Genomic DNA, 15,238 nt, shown 5'->3' with positions numbered 1-15,238 from the left:
TTTCACTTCCTTCTTCATTTCAGCCTGAGTAGTATTTCTAATTTCTAACTCTTTTCTGAATTCATTCAGAACTTTATCCCTATCTTCCTTCAGTTCTTTGATTTCTTTGTATGTTCTTTTAATTCACTGAATCTTTTTATCATGTTTATAATTGTTCTTTTGAGTTCCATGTCCTGCATTATCTCTAGGGGGTTCTCATTGTACTCCTCTAGAGGACGATTAGTATTTGGTGGGGATATGTTATTTTGACTTTTCATGTATTCATTCAGAACTTTATCCCTATCTTCCTTCAGTTCTTTGATTTCTTTGTATGTTCTTTTAATTCACTGAATCTTTTTATCATGTTTATAATTGTTCTTTTGAGTTCCATGTCCTGCATTATCTCTAGGGGGTTCTCATTGTACTCCTCTAGAGGACGATTAGTATTTGGTGGGGATATGTTATTTTGACTTTTCATGTTATTATTTTTTCTCTGTGATTTTGACATGTGAATTTCTTTTGTAGTTTCTGATTCTTGTGTGAGACCCAAGCCTTCAAGTTAGGTCTACTTTTTGTGAACTTTATCTGTCTTTGTGGTTTAGTTTTTGGGCATGAAAAGCTGGTTTGTCTAAGCTTCGGGTTCTCTCTTTTGATTTTATATTGGAGTAGCCAATTACAGTGGAGTGGCCAATCACAGTGGAGTGATTTTATATTGGATTGCTTTTGTCTTTGGGAGTTCCCACAGAGGCCCAAGTCAGATTAAGATCAGATTTTCTCAGGGTTTCTCCTAAGGTCTGGATCCCTTCAGGAAAGATTTTGGCCTCAGAAATATGGGAGTTGGACTGGCCTGGGACCAGGGCCCAGGAAAGATGCTGCTGTAGGGCAGCTGGTGGCCGTTCCACCTAGAGATGCTAAGGAAGATGGGGGTGGAAAGCAGCCCCCAAGAGCTCCTGGGGACTCCACTGAGGTGTTGGGTTGGTCTGAATCCAAAGGATTAGTAAGAGGAAAGGTCAGCTCGTGTCCAGGAAAGAGGTTGGTGGGTTGTGCAGGCCCAGGGAAGTAGAGGGAGGTGAGGGCGGGGCCAGGCCCAGAAGCAGTGCTCCTGGGGACTGGAGAAGGCACAGGATCAGGAAGCAGTAGTGGTTCCCCAGGTGTCTGGGAGCACCAAGACTAGGAATGGGACAGGACCCAGGCTAGGAGGAGAGACCTGCGGGGAAGATGATAGGGTGAATGAGGTTGGGGGAGTCAGACGCAGAGGGTGCTATCGACTTACTGGGTAGAGAGAGGACTGCGGGTTGGAGAGAGGCCTGCAGGCCTGTGGGTTGTGCAAGCCCAGGAAGCAGAGGGAGGTGAGGGTGGGGCCAGGCCCAGAGCACTCCTGGGGGCGATGGTAAATGAGGCTGGGTGAGTCTGAGAGAGGCCTGTGGGGTTGTGGAGGCCCAGGGGAGGTGAGGGCGGGGCCAGGCCCAGAGTGCTCATGGAGACTGGAGAAGGAACTGAATTCCTCTGGATGCAAAGGATCAGGAAGCAGTGGTGGTTCCCCAGGTGTCTGGGGTGCCAAGAGAAGGAATGGGACAAGACCCAGGCTAGGAGGAGAAACAGGCGGTGGAGTTGGGAGGGCGAATGCGGCTGGGGGAGTCAAGGTGCGGAGGGCTGCGTGATAGACTTACCCCAAGAGAGGCCTGAGGGCAGGAGAGTAGGCCAGGAGAGCTTGAATATTTTTTAACAGAGGATTCCAAACTATACTGCTCTTTCAAAACTCAGGACAAGAAGGGTGCCCAGCAGGGCCCAGAAGCTGGGGTCACAGCAAAGTTCAGGAGACTCCAGCCAGTCACATCTAAAGAAAACCGCATTTGGCATGTTTATGCTTAGCAGCTTTTAAAAGGAACACTTTAAATTTGCTTGAGGCAGAAACGATGGGAGAGTCTGAGAAAGGAGAAAATGAGAGAGAGAGAGAGAGAGAGAGAGAGAGAGAGAGAGAGAGAGAGAGAGAGAGAAGAGGGCTGGGAGAGAGACCTGAGGGTTGGACAGATGCCTGCAGGTCGAGGGAGAGGAGAGAGAGAGAGAGAGGGAGAGAGGGAGAGAGGGAGGGGGAGAGGGGGAGAGAGAGAGAGGAAGAGAGGAAGAGAGAGAGGAGAGAGAGAGAGCGACCTAAGGGTTGGAGAGATGCCTGCAAGTGTGAAGGCCCAGGGAAGCAGAGGGAGGTGAGGGCTCCTTTAAGTTTTTTAAGTAATGTAAATACAGTAACTTACCCCTGGGTATTTTGACCTTTATGTAATAATGTTAGTCTTTAAAATTTATTTAGGTGTGGGCAAGAGAGATATCTCTTAAAATTTTTATTTAACTGAAATATGAAATAAAATACACTTTTGTCCAACTAATCAAGTAAGTATAAATTCTTCTCTCTTTTTTGGGGGGCGGGGGCGTGGTTGGTCTTTTTTGGACAGAGTCTCCCTACAGCCCCAGCTGGCCTGGAAACTCAGAGAGATCCGCCTGCCTCTCCCTCTCCAAGTGCTGGAATTAAAGGCGTGCACAATCATACCTGACTATAAATTCTTATCTATAGTTCAGAAAAACCTTTTAAATTCAAAGCTGTTAAACCTGAATCTAAATAAATTATGTAGACATTTAATTGAGATTACTACTGTGTTCATACTTGTCTGATCATGGTAATGGGTTTTTTTAAAGTTACCCAATTAAACTGCATCATTCTTTAAAAATTTATAATACGCTTTACCAACAGATTTGAAACTAAACCAGTTTTTAAGAATTTTAAAGGAAGAATCTTTAATCATGTTTTCTTAAAAATCTTACCACTCTATAATAAATGTTTCTTTAATAATTTAAACTGGTAAAGGTGATTCTGTGTTGACACATTGAGTTCTGTCTTGTGCCATTTTTTAAATAAATCTTAATTTCATTACAATTTTCCAAACAAACACAGAAGTAGAACATTGGATACTAAGTGCCTGGGTCCTTTCACCTCACTTCAGCCATCATTAGTCCCTGCTGAGCTTGTTTGATCATTCCTTCACTCTCCGAGCCTTCATTTTTATTTCTCCAGTATTTTAAAGCACATCCCAGATAGAAATTTGTGTTTCCTCCCCTCCCCCATGCCATCCTCTCCGTCCCTCCCTTCCACCTTACACATGCTACATTAATTATTCACCCCTGAGCTACATCCTCAACCTTCACTTTTTTTTGTCTTCTTGAGACAGGGTCTCCCTGTAGCCCCAGCTGTCCTGGAACTCACTATGTAGACCAGGCTGGCCTTGAACTCACCAAGATCTGCCTGCCTCTGCCTCCTAAGTGCTGGGATTAAAGGCATGAGCCACCACACTCGGCCCCTTCACTTTTTAGTTTGACATAAGATCTTACTGAGTTGCCCAGACTGGCCTTGCACTCACTCTGTAACCATGGCAGGTCTTCCATTTGTTATTCTCTCATCTCAGCCTCTGGAGTACCTGTGATTACAGGCTTGTGCCATCAGAACTGGCTGACTAAACATGGGTTTTCAATGAATTTTCTCCTTTCTGGCTTGAAAAACTTTTTTGGTAATGAGACCAGAAAATAGTGAGGTTGAGATTTCCTTAAATAGGTATTTCTATAATCTGTCCCATTTTGTCTGTTTTGTTTTTGAGACAGGGTCTTTACTTTGTAGCCCAAGTTGGTGTTGAACTCCTGCCTTAGCTCCTCTAGTTATTTCTTGTTTAAATAAATTTCTAAGAACTAAAGAATGTATTTAGATCATATTTGATAAGTTACCATGTATTTTAATCTTTTGTAGTAAGCAAGCTAAATATATGCTATAAATAGGTGTGTATATTTCTTCATCAGTCTTAGAAGAAATTTTTTGTTGTATGTGTCCTTTGGTTTTCAGTTGGGTGAAACAGATTTGAACTATCTTATCCAGTCACACTTCAATGACATTAACAGATGTGTAGGTTTTTAACAGTCGGCTTATGTTAGTCTTAGGCCATTACTTTATATTGTCTGAGGTTCAACTAAAACGTAAACTGTATGGGAATGTATATGGAATTGTGCAGGAAAGGGAAGGATGGATTTTGAGCTCAATAATAGGATTTGTTTTCCTTGTTTCTGACTCCAACATTTATTTATTTATATGTGTGTGAGTATTTTGCCTACATGTATGTAATTGTACTTGTGTTGTATAGTGCCCACAGAGGCCAGAGGAGGTCATCAAATCTCTTGTAATTGGAGTTACAGTTAGCTACATGGGTGCTGGGAACCAAACTCCAGTCCTCTGCTAGAGCAGCCTTAACCACTGACACTGAACCATTTGAGCCATCTCTCCAGCCAACCTCCACAATGCTTTTTTTTTTTTTTTTTGGTCTTTCTGAAGACAGGGTCTCCCTGTAGCCACAGCTGACCCTGATTCTCTATGGAGACCAGACTGGCCTCAAACTCGCAGCGATCCATCTGCCTCCCAAGTGCTAGGATCAAAGGCATATGCCACTATGCCTGGCTTCCTCCACATTTTTTTAGAATATTTTATTTTTTTATTTTATTTTATGTGTATGTGTGTTATGCCTGCATGTAGGTAAGTGCACCCATGTCGTGTAATGCCCGCAGAGGACAGAAGAAGCTGTCGGATCCCCTGGGACTAGAGTTACAGACAGTTGTTAGCCGCCATGTGAGTGCTGGGATTTGAACCTGGGTCTTCTGCAAGAATAGCCCGTGTTCTTAACCACTGAGCCATCTCTCCAGCTCCCCTCCCCATTTCTTAATCAGTTTTTATCAGGTCCACTTTAGTCCTTTATAAAGGTAGTAAAGTTTTGAACTGGAACTTAAATATAGATGACCACATAAAAAGATGATGATAGCTTTAAGTACTAAAGATTGTAAGATTTGTAAGTGCTGTATCTGTTATTGACAGAGGTAAGAAATATGAAATAACTATCTTACAAAAATGGCATAAAACCAGTGAGTTAGACTAAATTTTTATTTCATTTTTATTTTTATTTTTTTGGTCTTTTTTTGACAGCATCACCCAGTAGCCCCAGCTGGCCTGGAACTCACTATTGTGGACTAGGCTGGCCTTGACCTCACAGAGAGCCACCTGCCTCTGCCTCCTGAGTGCTGGGATTAAAGGCATGTGCCACCATGCCCAGCTTAGGCTAAATCTTTAATAAAAGTATTTAATAATTGAAATAGAATTTAATGGCCTTAGTCAAGGTATATGTTGCATTAAGTAACTTGCATTAAGTAATTTTTCTTGCTCTAGAATTATGAAAGTCAAATATTAGGGGTGAGTACAAGTTAGGTAGCTTCCTATCCTCATTGTATGGTAGTCAAATCGTATTGATAAAGAAGAAGTTCTGCTTATACCCTCTACCTTTTTAAAAAAATATATTTTTATTTTATGTGTATGAGTGTATTGCCTGCATATACATGAGTGCACCCATGTCGTGCAATGCCGTGGAGGTCAGAAGAGGGCTTTGGATTCCCTAGAACTGGAATTAAGGACGGTTCGTAGCCTCCATGTGGGTGCTGGGAATTGAAGCTGGGTCCTCTGCAAGAGCAGTCAGTAACTGCTGAGCCTGCTGAGCCATCTCTCCGACCCTTACCCTCTACCTTTTTGTGCTTGAAATTTTAAATATCAGTTACCTACGAGATGTGTGTGTGTGTGTGTGTGTGTGTGTGTGTGTGTGTGTGTGTTTGTTTGTTTGAAGGGGCAGTGTCCCCCCCATAGCTCACGCCCAGCTGAGTTGGAACTTACTATGTAGACCATCCCTCTCTGGCCTTGATTTCACAGCAATTCAGCTGCCTCTGTCTCCTGAGTGCTGGGATTAAAGGTGTGTATCCACCTTTATATATTTGGGGCTGGAGAGATGGCTCAACAGTTAAAACACTGGTTGTTCCTGCAGAAGACCCGGGTTTGAATCCCAGCACCCACATGGCAGCTAACAACTGTCCATAACTCCAGTCCCAGGGGTTCCGACAGCCTCTTCTGACCTCGGCGGGCATTGCACGATACGGGTGCACTTACCTACATGCAGGCAATTACACATACATAAAATAAAAAGAAAATAAAAGTTTAAAAAAAGTTTAAATATATATATTTAATGAGTATATATTTAGTGTTTGCTTTCAGTCTAAAGGCAATGAGAAAGTTGACTGCTTAACAAGTAAGTTTATCATAAACTTTGGCGTTTAAATATTATTCTGCTTGCCTACAATTTTAGCTAATGAGTCCAGAATATTTTAGGTGGCATCTTCTAAGGATACGTGATAACAATAGCCAAGTAGTCAAGGGAGCATTAGAACATTCAGGTGCACCACTTCTCATATCAGTGTGTATTAGCATTCACACTTGTAGTTTAACTGGAATGTATAATATGGCCAGTGTCTTTGATCTTTGCTAACTCATTTCATAGTTACATTTTATTTATCATGAACTTAATTACATTCTTCCCTCACTCCCCTTATTTCTTTAGGTACTCAAAGAACAGTACCTTGGCTACAGGAAAATGTTCTTGGGAGATGCTGTAGATGTGTTTGAAGCCAGGAGAACAGAAGCCAAGAAGTGGCAGAACGCACCCAGAGTTACTACTGGACCCACTCCTTTCAGCACCATGCCAAACGCAGCAGCCGTTGCCATGGCTGCAACACTTACACAGCAGCAACAGCCTGCTACAGGTCTGAATGCATTCAAGTTATAGCTTCTTACTGTTCAAATGCAGAGAACATTATGTGCATTTTTATAAGTCTTCCTTTTGTGTGAGCTGGCAAAATTTCTATGACTAGCTGTTCCAATACACACTGAAAATCGTGATGGACACAACTATAAACATACCTTATAAAAAACCCAGGGTAGTCTAGCAATAATTACACATCAGATATTGAATATTGTGAATTTACTTACTGTTATTTACTGTATTGCTATAAATGCCCTTTAGAACATGGTGTTTCATTACTGAATTACATTTACGATAATATTAGATTCTAAAATTGTGATTGTATAATTTGTTGTTTTAGTCAGATAATCCACCCATACCTTGCATTTATATATACTAATAGGTGGTGCATTCTTGTTCTCTTCATGCATAATAATGCAAAGTACTTGCATTCAGGATGCAGTACGCTTTTGTTAGCTGAAAATCTGTTGAAGATATGTGAAGTGGTTTGTTTGTATGTACTCAACTAGAAACAATACAGGTCCTCTAAAGAGTCTAAACCAAATTTGAGAAAGATACATGATAGGGTTTTTGTAACTCCAAAATAGAACAATACCAAGATCAGGAAGAAGTTTTGAGATTGGATTGTACAGCAAGTAGGACCTTAGTTGGTTTAATTCAGCTTCCAACAGAAACATGTTTGTGGTATAGTTCTATGGTGTTTTTATTTGGACTTTTGAAAGTTGATTAGTTGCCTTATTCCTGGTAGTTTTTTTAATCAAGTTTGAAGTGTGACAGAAAAACTCTTAATGGTTAACTTTTTTCCGCTTGATCATTCATAATTTTTGAGGAGACTTAAGTAGCATGTGTCTTTCTGACAATTCCATATAATCCAGTAGTAAATTACAGTATTAAAGTGAAAACAAAACAAAAATGCATATTTAGGTTGCATTCAGGCTGCCCGTACTCACTCCAAAAGCATGCTCTGGTCACTGGTCTTCACTTTTGAAGGTGGTAACATTGACCTGCCATCAGTCAAAGGTTGTTGATGGTTTAAGCCAAACCTTCCACGTTTCATGGCTGGATCATTGTGAATAGTGGTTCCCATAAGCACTGTCTAGTGGCTCTCTAATTAGCTAGAGCATAGGATTCTGTTCTCAAGTTGTAGGGGGAGGGGTTGAGAAATGGCTCAGCGATTAAGAGTAGTGGCCACTCTTCTAGAGAACCCAGGTTCCAATTTCCAGCACCCACATGGGTCTGTAACTCCAGTTCCAGGGGATCCAATGTTATCTTCTGACCTCTGGGCACTGTACAACACAGGTGCACCTACCTACACAAAAGTAATACACTCATACATATGAAATAAAATTTTTTTTAAAAGTATAGGTGGAAAAGTCATTGTGGAATTGATTGCTCTGAACTATCAGTCCCATAGTTATGATAATCAATTCTCATACTTAACAACTAATCATACCCCAACTATAATACCAGTTTTAGAGTTAGTGTTCATTCTGAAATAGATCAGAGAAGGGTGGGTTTGGATAAGTGTTAATTAACCATAATTTATCTCCAGTAGAATATATAAAGCTTGAGAAAAGTGAGTTAAACTCTTGGCTTGAAAGTTGATCTATTCTATGGCAAATAGCTAAACATGAAGGAAAGTTATTTGTTGAAGTCTTTTCCCCTTTTTTATGTGGACTATAGAATCTTGAAGTTTGTAGGGCATGGACATGACGATAAATGATTATTCTATAAATATGAGTGCCTCCTGTGAGCTAGGTTGCTAAGACACAAAGGTAGACAATACAGGTGTAGCCATTGCTCTGTGTGGTGTAGAAAATATTTGCTTAATTTGCAGTGATTCTTGGGAGCCTTTTGCTCATGGGCTTTGATTTGTCTATGACTTTGGTGGGGGAGGTTTGAGGCAGGGTCTCCCAGCTGTCCTGGAGCTAGAGGAATTAGGGAGACCAGGCTGGCCTTGATTTCACAGAGATCCACCTGCCTCTGCCTCCTGAGTGCTGGGATTAAAGGTGTGCTGGCACCCAGCTTGTCAATGACTGACTTTTACTGAGCTTTTGTGGGTTTGTTGTTGTTATTGTTTGTTTGTTTGTTGCCAGGGACAATTGACTGCTTTTAGTATTCTTATAGTTTCTAGAGTTTTTAGGCTTTCAAAGTGGCAAGAATTGGAATTTATCAACCCAAACCGAATGTTTTAACTTCGAATTATTTGAAGTTATAGAACTGAGACTTTAATAGTGATAACAATTGTATATTGTTTCTTGTCCCTGTCATTTCTCTCAAGGTCACTCCTAGACTCTAGTCTACTGGCCATGACAGACCTCCTTCAGCCCTTAGCTCTGTCACCAGGACTTGGAGGTTTAAACTATTTAAGGGTAGAACCATCATTCACCCTATGGTTTTTAGGAATTTAAGTCCCATTTTAAAGTATCTAGATGGGGGCTGGAGAAATGTTTCTGGCTGCTCTTCCAGAGGACCTGGGTTTGGGTCCCATCACCCCTGTGGTGGCTAACAACTGTCTTTCACTCCAGTTCCAGAGGATCCATCGCCCTCTTCTGACCTCCATGGGCATTGCAGGACATGGGTGCACTTACATACATGCAGGCCATACACTCATACATAAAAAAATTAAATTAAATAATAAATAATAAACTAGATGTATTCTCGGTGGAACCTGTATACTGGTTTTATATATGAATATTGATCTGTAAAAGATGTGAGTTGTCAAAGCGTATTTGGTTTTATTTGCATATAGATTCTTGATTTCATTGATGTAAATAGGGACACAATGAATATAGCTTTTCTGAGATTGTTGCTTTTTGAAGGTAGTTTCTCTGTTGTCGTTTAAGAACTGGAAGGATGGGCTTAATGACTTTCTGCCCCCCCCCCTTTTGGTGGCACTGAAATTGAGTCTAGGACGCCTTTGCTAAGCATATACTCTGCCACTGAACTGCCACCCCAACCGATTCTTTTTTCAATAAAGCAAATACATAGTAGGGCTTCGGCATGTGTGATTATTATGGCTGTCTGTTGTGAAAGTTGAGTTAATGAAACCCAGCAGGTTGTTCATGCAGGAAATGGAGCATCAATACATGGATATTTTCCATGTTAGCAGATCTTGAGTACACTTGTCCACAAGTGCTCTTCAGCCCCTAAAACCTTAGTGCATTTTTAGTAGGATCTTCCATATAGTCTTAATCTAGGGTGGATTCTTTCCAGTGTACTAGGGTTGAATTTTGCCGTTGTGTTTCCCACTTAAAAGTTCTTTATGTTTACGTAAGATTTTTCTCACACGACTTAGCTGCTGTTTTTAAGGAGAGCTGAGGCATTTGTGAGGAGTTCTAGCTTTTAGTGAAGGTTTGGACATTTAAGATGTAGTGTTAAATCAGAAACTTTAAGTTTTTTATCTTAGTTTTTTGTGGTTTTGTGATTTTGTTGTATTTAATTACCAAAGGAACATTCCCCATTAAGTTAGTAAAAGTTCCTTAAAGCAACGGAAAGGCACTTCTGTTATTTTAAAAGCTGACTTAGGAATTAACCATACTAATTACATTAGGCATTTAAGAAATTTTAGCACTTTACTCCTTTTCCTTTCAATGTAGTTTTACATTAAAGTAATATTTACTTTAGAAAATACAGATGACAGTGCTAAACTTGATTTTGTTGTGTGTGACTACATGATGTGACGTTTGTAAAATGTTGCTTCATGTGGAGATTCCACTTTAGGCAATCATTGGTATATATTATTTAATTTGATTTATTTGTGGAACTAAGAGCCTCTCATTGAATGACTTCAGATTTTAAAGTGACTTGAATTGTTTACATAACTTCTACCTGAAGGATTTAGATTCTGCTTTCTAATAGTGAGACTAATTAATATATCTGGTGGCCAGAGTATATATTAATACTTTGGCATGAGAGATATTTATCATGAGTTTTTAATATTAAAAATGTTATACATTTGCCTATTAGTTTTATAAATGCTGTTGCCTTCAGAATTTGCATGAAGGTATAAAATTCAAAATATCTTGCATCTATTGTGCAATGAAAAAAAGTCTTGTCTTTGATAGATGAGTTTTTGATGTCCTGAATTTGATGATTAGAGAAACTGTTCTGCTGTTCTTAAAAATGGACCCACACACAACAAAAACCATGCTATTTGAGTAATTCTTAAGGTTGAGGACTGTGGTGTGCACTATTTAGGGTCTTCCACCAGCAGTGCCTCCTATTAAAATGTGATAGTCTCCAAATGTTAAAGAAACTGGACATGTGTTTTCTATGTGTTATTTTTGTTAGACATAAGAAAATGATATGCTGTTTCTTTTTCCTATTGTAACATTTTACAGAAGAGCCGCTAGTCGGGTCTTTATTCTCAAATTAATCTCAAACTGGATGTAAAATTTTAAATTTTTTAACTTATTTTTTTAATAGTAGTGTAAGAACTCTGGCTGCTATTAGGTTGTATTCTTTGTTTTCTGGATAGAAGCTATTTGAAAAGTTCAGTTTCTGTCCCAGTGTAGCAAAATGTAGTTCCTCATGTTGTTGTTGTTTTATAATGCTTTATAATTTTACACTACCTTTTGAATATACAAACCTCATTCTTTATTGGACAACTTGAAGGCTTTGATTTCTTTAACAATTTAAATTTTGACATGCGTATTGCTTTGGCATTCCCTTAACTTTGAGATGCACTGAGCACTGTGCTTGAAAAAGACAAGACTGAAGATTGTACTATGACTTTATTGAGTGATTTTTCACAAATTATTTATCAAATGAGAGATTTTTAGATTTTTGTATTCTTAGTTAAAAATAAAAAAGTAGTTGAAATGAGGGGCTAGTAAGTTTGATGCTGTTCTTGCCAAACAAACTCAGCCAAAATCTTTAAAGTGCAGGTGGGAGAGGGATGACACGTTGCTCTGTGTTGGAGTACGTTTTCCAGAATGTTGGAACGGAACTCTGAAGCCTGGGATGTATTAATCTGTCAAGGTGCACAGCGTGCCTTTGTAAATGTTCATTTTCCATCTCATTTAAGCAGGTGATAGTGGTCAAATGTAGCAGAGCTTAAGAATAGAACTCAATTATCACTTCTGTGAACAAGTTGGAATTGTCTGTTACTGTGTAATTGGTTTGCTTTTAAAATGAACAATAAATTAAATGAAATAAAACATTGTCTTGTTTTTTTATCTGTTTGTTATATGTAACATTTCTATGCCATAAGAAGTCATGCCTAGTTTGGGGGGTACCTTTATGAAGTAACATGAAAGTTTTGCCATGTTACTGTCAGTATCTCGATCAATTGGGACTTGACAACACTGAGGAACTTGTTTTTTAAAAAGGGGAAATAAAAATTCTTACACCAAATAGCTTTATCAGAAAACAAGTCTCGGAGCGACCTAAAATAATTCTAGAAGTAAATATAAAAGGACTATAATTTGTGGTGCATTAAATATTTCAAATTATTAGTAGATTAAACTTTCTAACTTTTTTATTGTGGTAAGCTCATTTAATTGTAGTTCTGAGCAGATTAATTTTAAAAAGTTTTTAGATAAATCATTTGGGACAGATAGCTCAGAAAGACAAGATCTTGATAAAGTAATCAATGTTCAATTTAAAAATAATTTCATAAAGGAACTTTAATCTTGAAAGAGTAAGGCAAATTTGTTTTTTTCCCTCCCATTTTTTTTCATACCAGGGCCACAGCCATCTCTGGGAGTTAGTTTTGGAGCGCCATTCGGCTCAGGTCTTGGCACTGGCTTGCAGTCAAGTGGCTTAGGTTCTTCAAACCTTGGAGGTACACTTTAATTTTTCTAATATTTCATTCAGCTGTTACATTGCACTTATAGTAAAAAGCCTGTACAGAATTTCTAAGAGGATCTGCTGCTATTTTGGAAGTTAAGGTTCCATCTGGCAAAAATGATTCTCCAAACATAATCATTGCTTTCTAGTGTTAGATTTAGACCTTAAAGAGCCATTCTATCCTCTATGTTAGTAGGAATAAAAAAGTATTAAAATTAACTTTCATATTTTCCAATTAGTGTGCTGAGATGTGAATTTGAGAATTATTTAGTTTTAATAAATTTAATTTTAATTGTATTTTAAAAATTAATCCTAATACTAACTTTGGAATCCATTCTACTTCTGGATCATATGCAGTCTTCTAATATCTTTCTTTTTACCTGAAAATAACCACTTTAAATGGGGGAGGTCATTTTGTTGCAAATCAAACAGCTTGACTTCAGTCCATTTCTGTGCATTTTGGCATATTTGACTGTATACATAAGCAATTGAGCTTATTGTAATAGTTCCATAAATTAGTAAGGTTAAATCTACAAAAACATGCTAAATATAAATGTATTCACAATTCTTTGGTGTGGATAATTGAAAATTGATTGTGTTTTGACAAGTGTTCTAGTGTAATGACTACGGTTCCTTTATTTCCACTAAACTATGAAAGGAGAGACTATAAGTTATTACAGTTAATACAAACTGTTCTATGTTAAAAATTTTAGTCATAATCCACTTAGCCACCGTGTTTCTTATAGGCAGTGGTTACTGTCAGTCTCAATATTTTAGTAAGACATTGCAAAGTAACATAAAAGGAATTTGAGCTTGGTTGGGGATGTGTTTAGTTGGTAGAGTGGCTTGCCTAGCATGCATGAAGTCCTACGTTCTGTCCCTAACGCTGCAAAAACTGGGAGTGGTGGTGCATGCCTGTAAACCCAGCACTCAGGAGGGTAGAGGCAGGAGGATGAGGAGTGAAGATCATCTTCGGCTATGTGTATAGGGAGTTTGAGGCCAGCCTGAACAACATGAGATTCTCTCTCAGAAAAGAAAAGGAAAAGAAAAAAACCCAACACAAAAGAAGGATTTTGGACTTTATATGAGTACCTCTCATATATAGCTAGTCTTCAGGTACTTATATCTCTTCATTGACTTTGTGTGATGAAAAATATTCTAAGAGGAAAGGCATCACCACACTCCCAGTCTGTCAGTGTCTGTGGTAGCAGCATGGCGGGGACTGATAGGGTGCTGGGCTGCTTTGTAGTTAGTGGGCTTTCCTAGTATGGTGCAGGGTACACTTATCTTGAGGTACTTGGTGTTTACACTGTGTGAGTCATGCTTCCTGATGAATTTCGTCAGCCTTTTGATTTTTCCAAAATGAAACAATTCCTCAGTTATATTATTTCAGTGGTCAGAATTTCTAGTACATTTGTGAGAAAATACAAGTATGGTCTTGATTTTTAATGGCCTTGTACTCTTAATAGGTCATAAACTAGTCTAAGTAGTTAAAAATTAGCATATTTATTTCAGAATTAATTGGTTCAAAAAGTCTTATGCAAAGGAGTAAAATCAAGGATTTCCTTAAGAAGCCCACGCTTGTCAGTACTGTATTTATTTGGACCTTTGATAATTTTCGCTTTTACTTTCAAGTATTCTTTATCTGTGTTTTATGTATCGTTGTATATTTTTCTATTACCCTCCACTAGGATTTGGAACTAGCTCTGGTTTTGGATGCAGCACCACAGGGGCCTCCACATTTGGATTTGGAACAACAAATAAACCCTCAGGAAGTCTTAGCGCAGGTTTGTGTGTTTCTGCCTGAATTCTAGGCAAGTTTAAAAGTGCAAATTATTTAATTTAAAATTATAAGCGTTCTTATTTCCAGTAACTCCAGAAGGTCTTAATTCAGTTTCTACTATGAGGAAGCATGTGAGGCTAACTTTGTGTTAGCGCATGTAGCGCTTTGTGTAGCGCTCTCTTGCAAAGTAAAGTGGAGGGGTATGTAACAAGACTTCTTAGTTTGACTTGATAATTATAAAGTCTTAAATAAGTGGAGTTTCATTTCCACCCTAATGACTAACTTCATGATTAAAGTGGTTTTCTACCCCCTCATCATTGCAAAGGTGAACCCTTTATTGTGAAAATTTCGCCTGGTTTTGTTATTATTTTGTTCATTTTTCATCCAGGATAACTTTTTGTCAGTTTTTGGTACTGGGTCTGAAATCTAGGCCCTCATCCATGCTATGTGAGCACTGCACCACTCAGCTGTCTCCCCAGCCCACTTTCCCTTTTTTATTTTGATATAGGGTCTCACTAAGTTGGCTTAAGCCTTTTTGTTGTTGTTGTTAATTGTAGGCCTGGCACCTGTGATACAACCAAGGCAGGGTGTACCACCATACAGTCTAGCTAGGAGAAACATTTTTGCATTTTTAGTCTGAAGAGATATTCTTTGGTTATTAGTCCAGACTTTAAGAATACCACAGCTTATGAATAATGACTAATTTGGTTCTTTGTTTCATTTTTAAATAGGTGTGGTCCTGTGATTCTTCTAGTAGAAAATAGAAATTTGATACAACCAAGGCAGGGTGTACCACCATACAGTCTAGCTAGGAGAAACATTTTTGCATTTTTAGTCTGAAGAGATATTCTTTGGTTATTAGTCCAGACTTTAAGAATACCACAGCTTATGAATAATGACTAATTTGGTTCTTTGTTTCATTTTTAAATAGGTGTGGTCCTGTGATTCTTCTAGTAGAAAATAGAAATTTTTATCTTATTTATATTTATAAATAATGACTTGTTTTAATGTGTGGGGATAAATA

General features: G+C 38.6%; 1 protein-coding gene across 3 annotated transcripts in view; it reads left to right on the top strand.

The window, feature by feature from the left end:
• The window catches only part of Nup58 (nucleoporin 58), a 71,945-nt gene that overhangs the window by 53,886 nt on the left and 2,821 nt on the right, over nucleotides 1-15,238 (top strand). For 2 of the 3 annotated variants that reach the window (XM_008824991.2, XM_029559567.1), the window contains exons 12-14: nucleotides 6,438-6,639; nucleotides 12,328-12,426; nucleotides 14,123-14,218. In XM_008824991.2, the coding sequence (XP_008823213.1) occupies nucleotides 6,438-6,639; nucleotides 12,328-12,426; nucleotides 14,123-14,218 (397 nt within the window). The remainder of the gene's footprint in view (nucleotides 1-6,437; nucleotides 6,640-12,327; nucleotides 12,427-14,122; nucleotides 14,219-15,238) is intronic. The other variant, XM_017796087.2, reaches the window with a different exon arrangement.

The sequence above is a fragment of the Nannospalax galili genome, unplaced genomic scaffold (genome assembly GCF_000622305.1).
Source record: "Nannospalax galili isolate Female #2095 unplaced genomic scaffold, S.galili_v1.0 scaffold488, whole genome shotgun sequence".
Classification (NCBI taxonomy): Eukaryota; Metazoa; Chordata; class Mammalia; order Rodentia; family Spalacidae; genus Nannospalax; species Nannospalax galili.
Note: the sequence above shows the minus strand (reverse complement) of the source record. Positions and strands in the feature narration are given on the sequence as shown.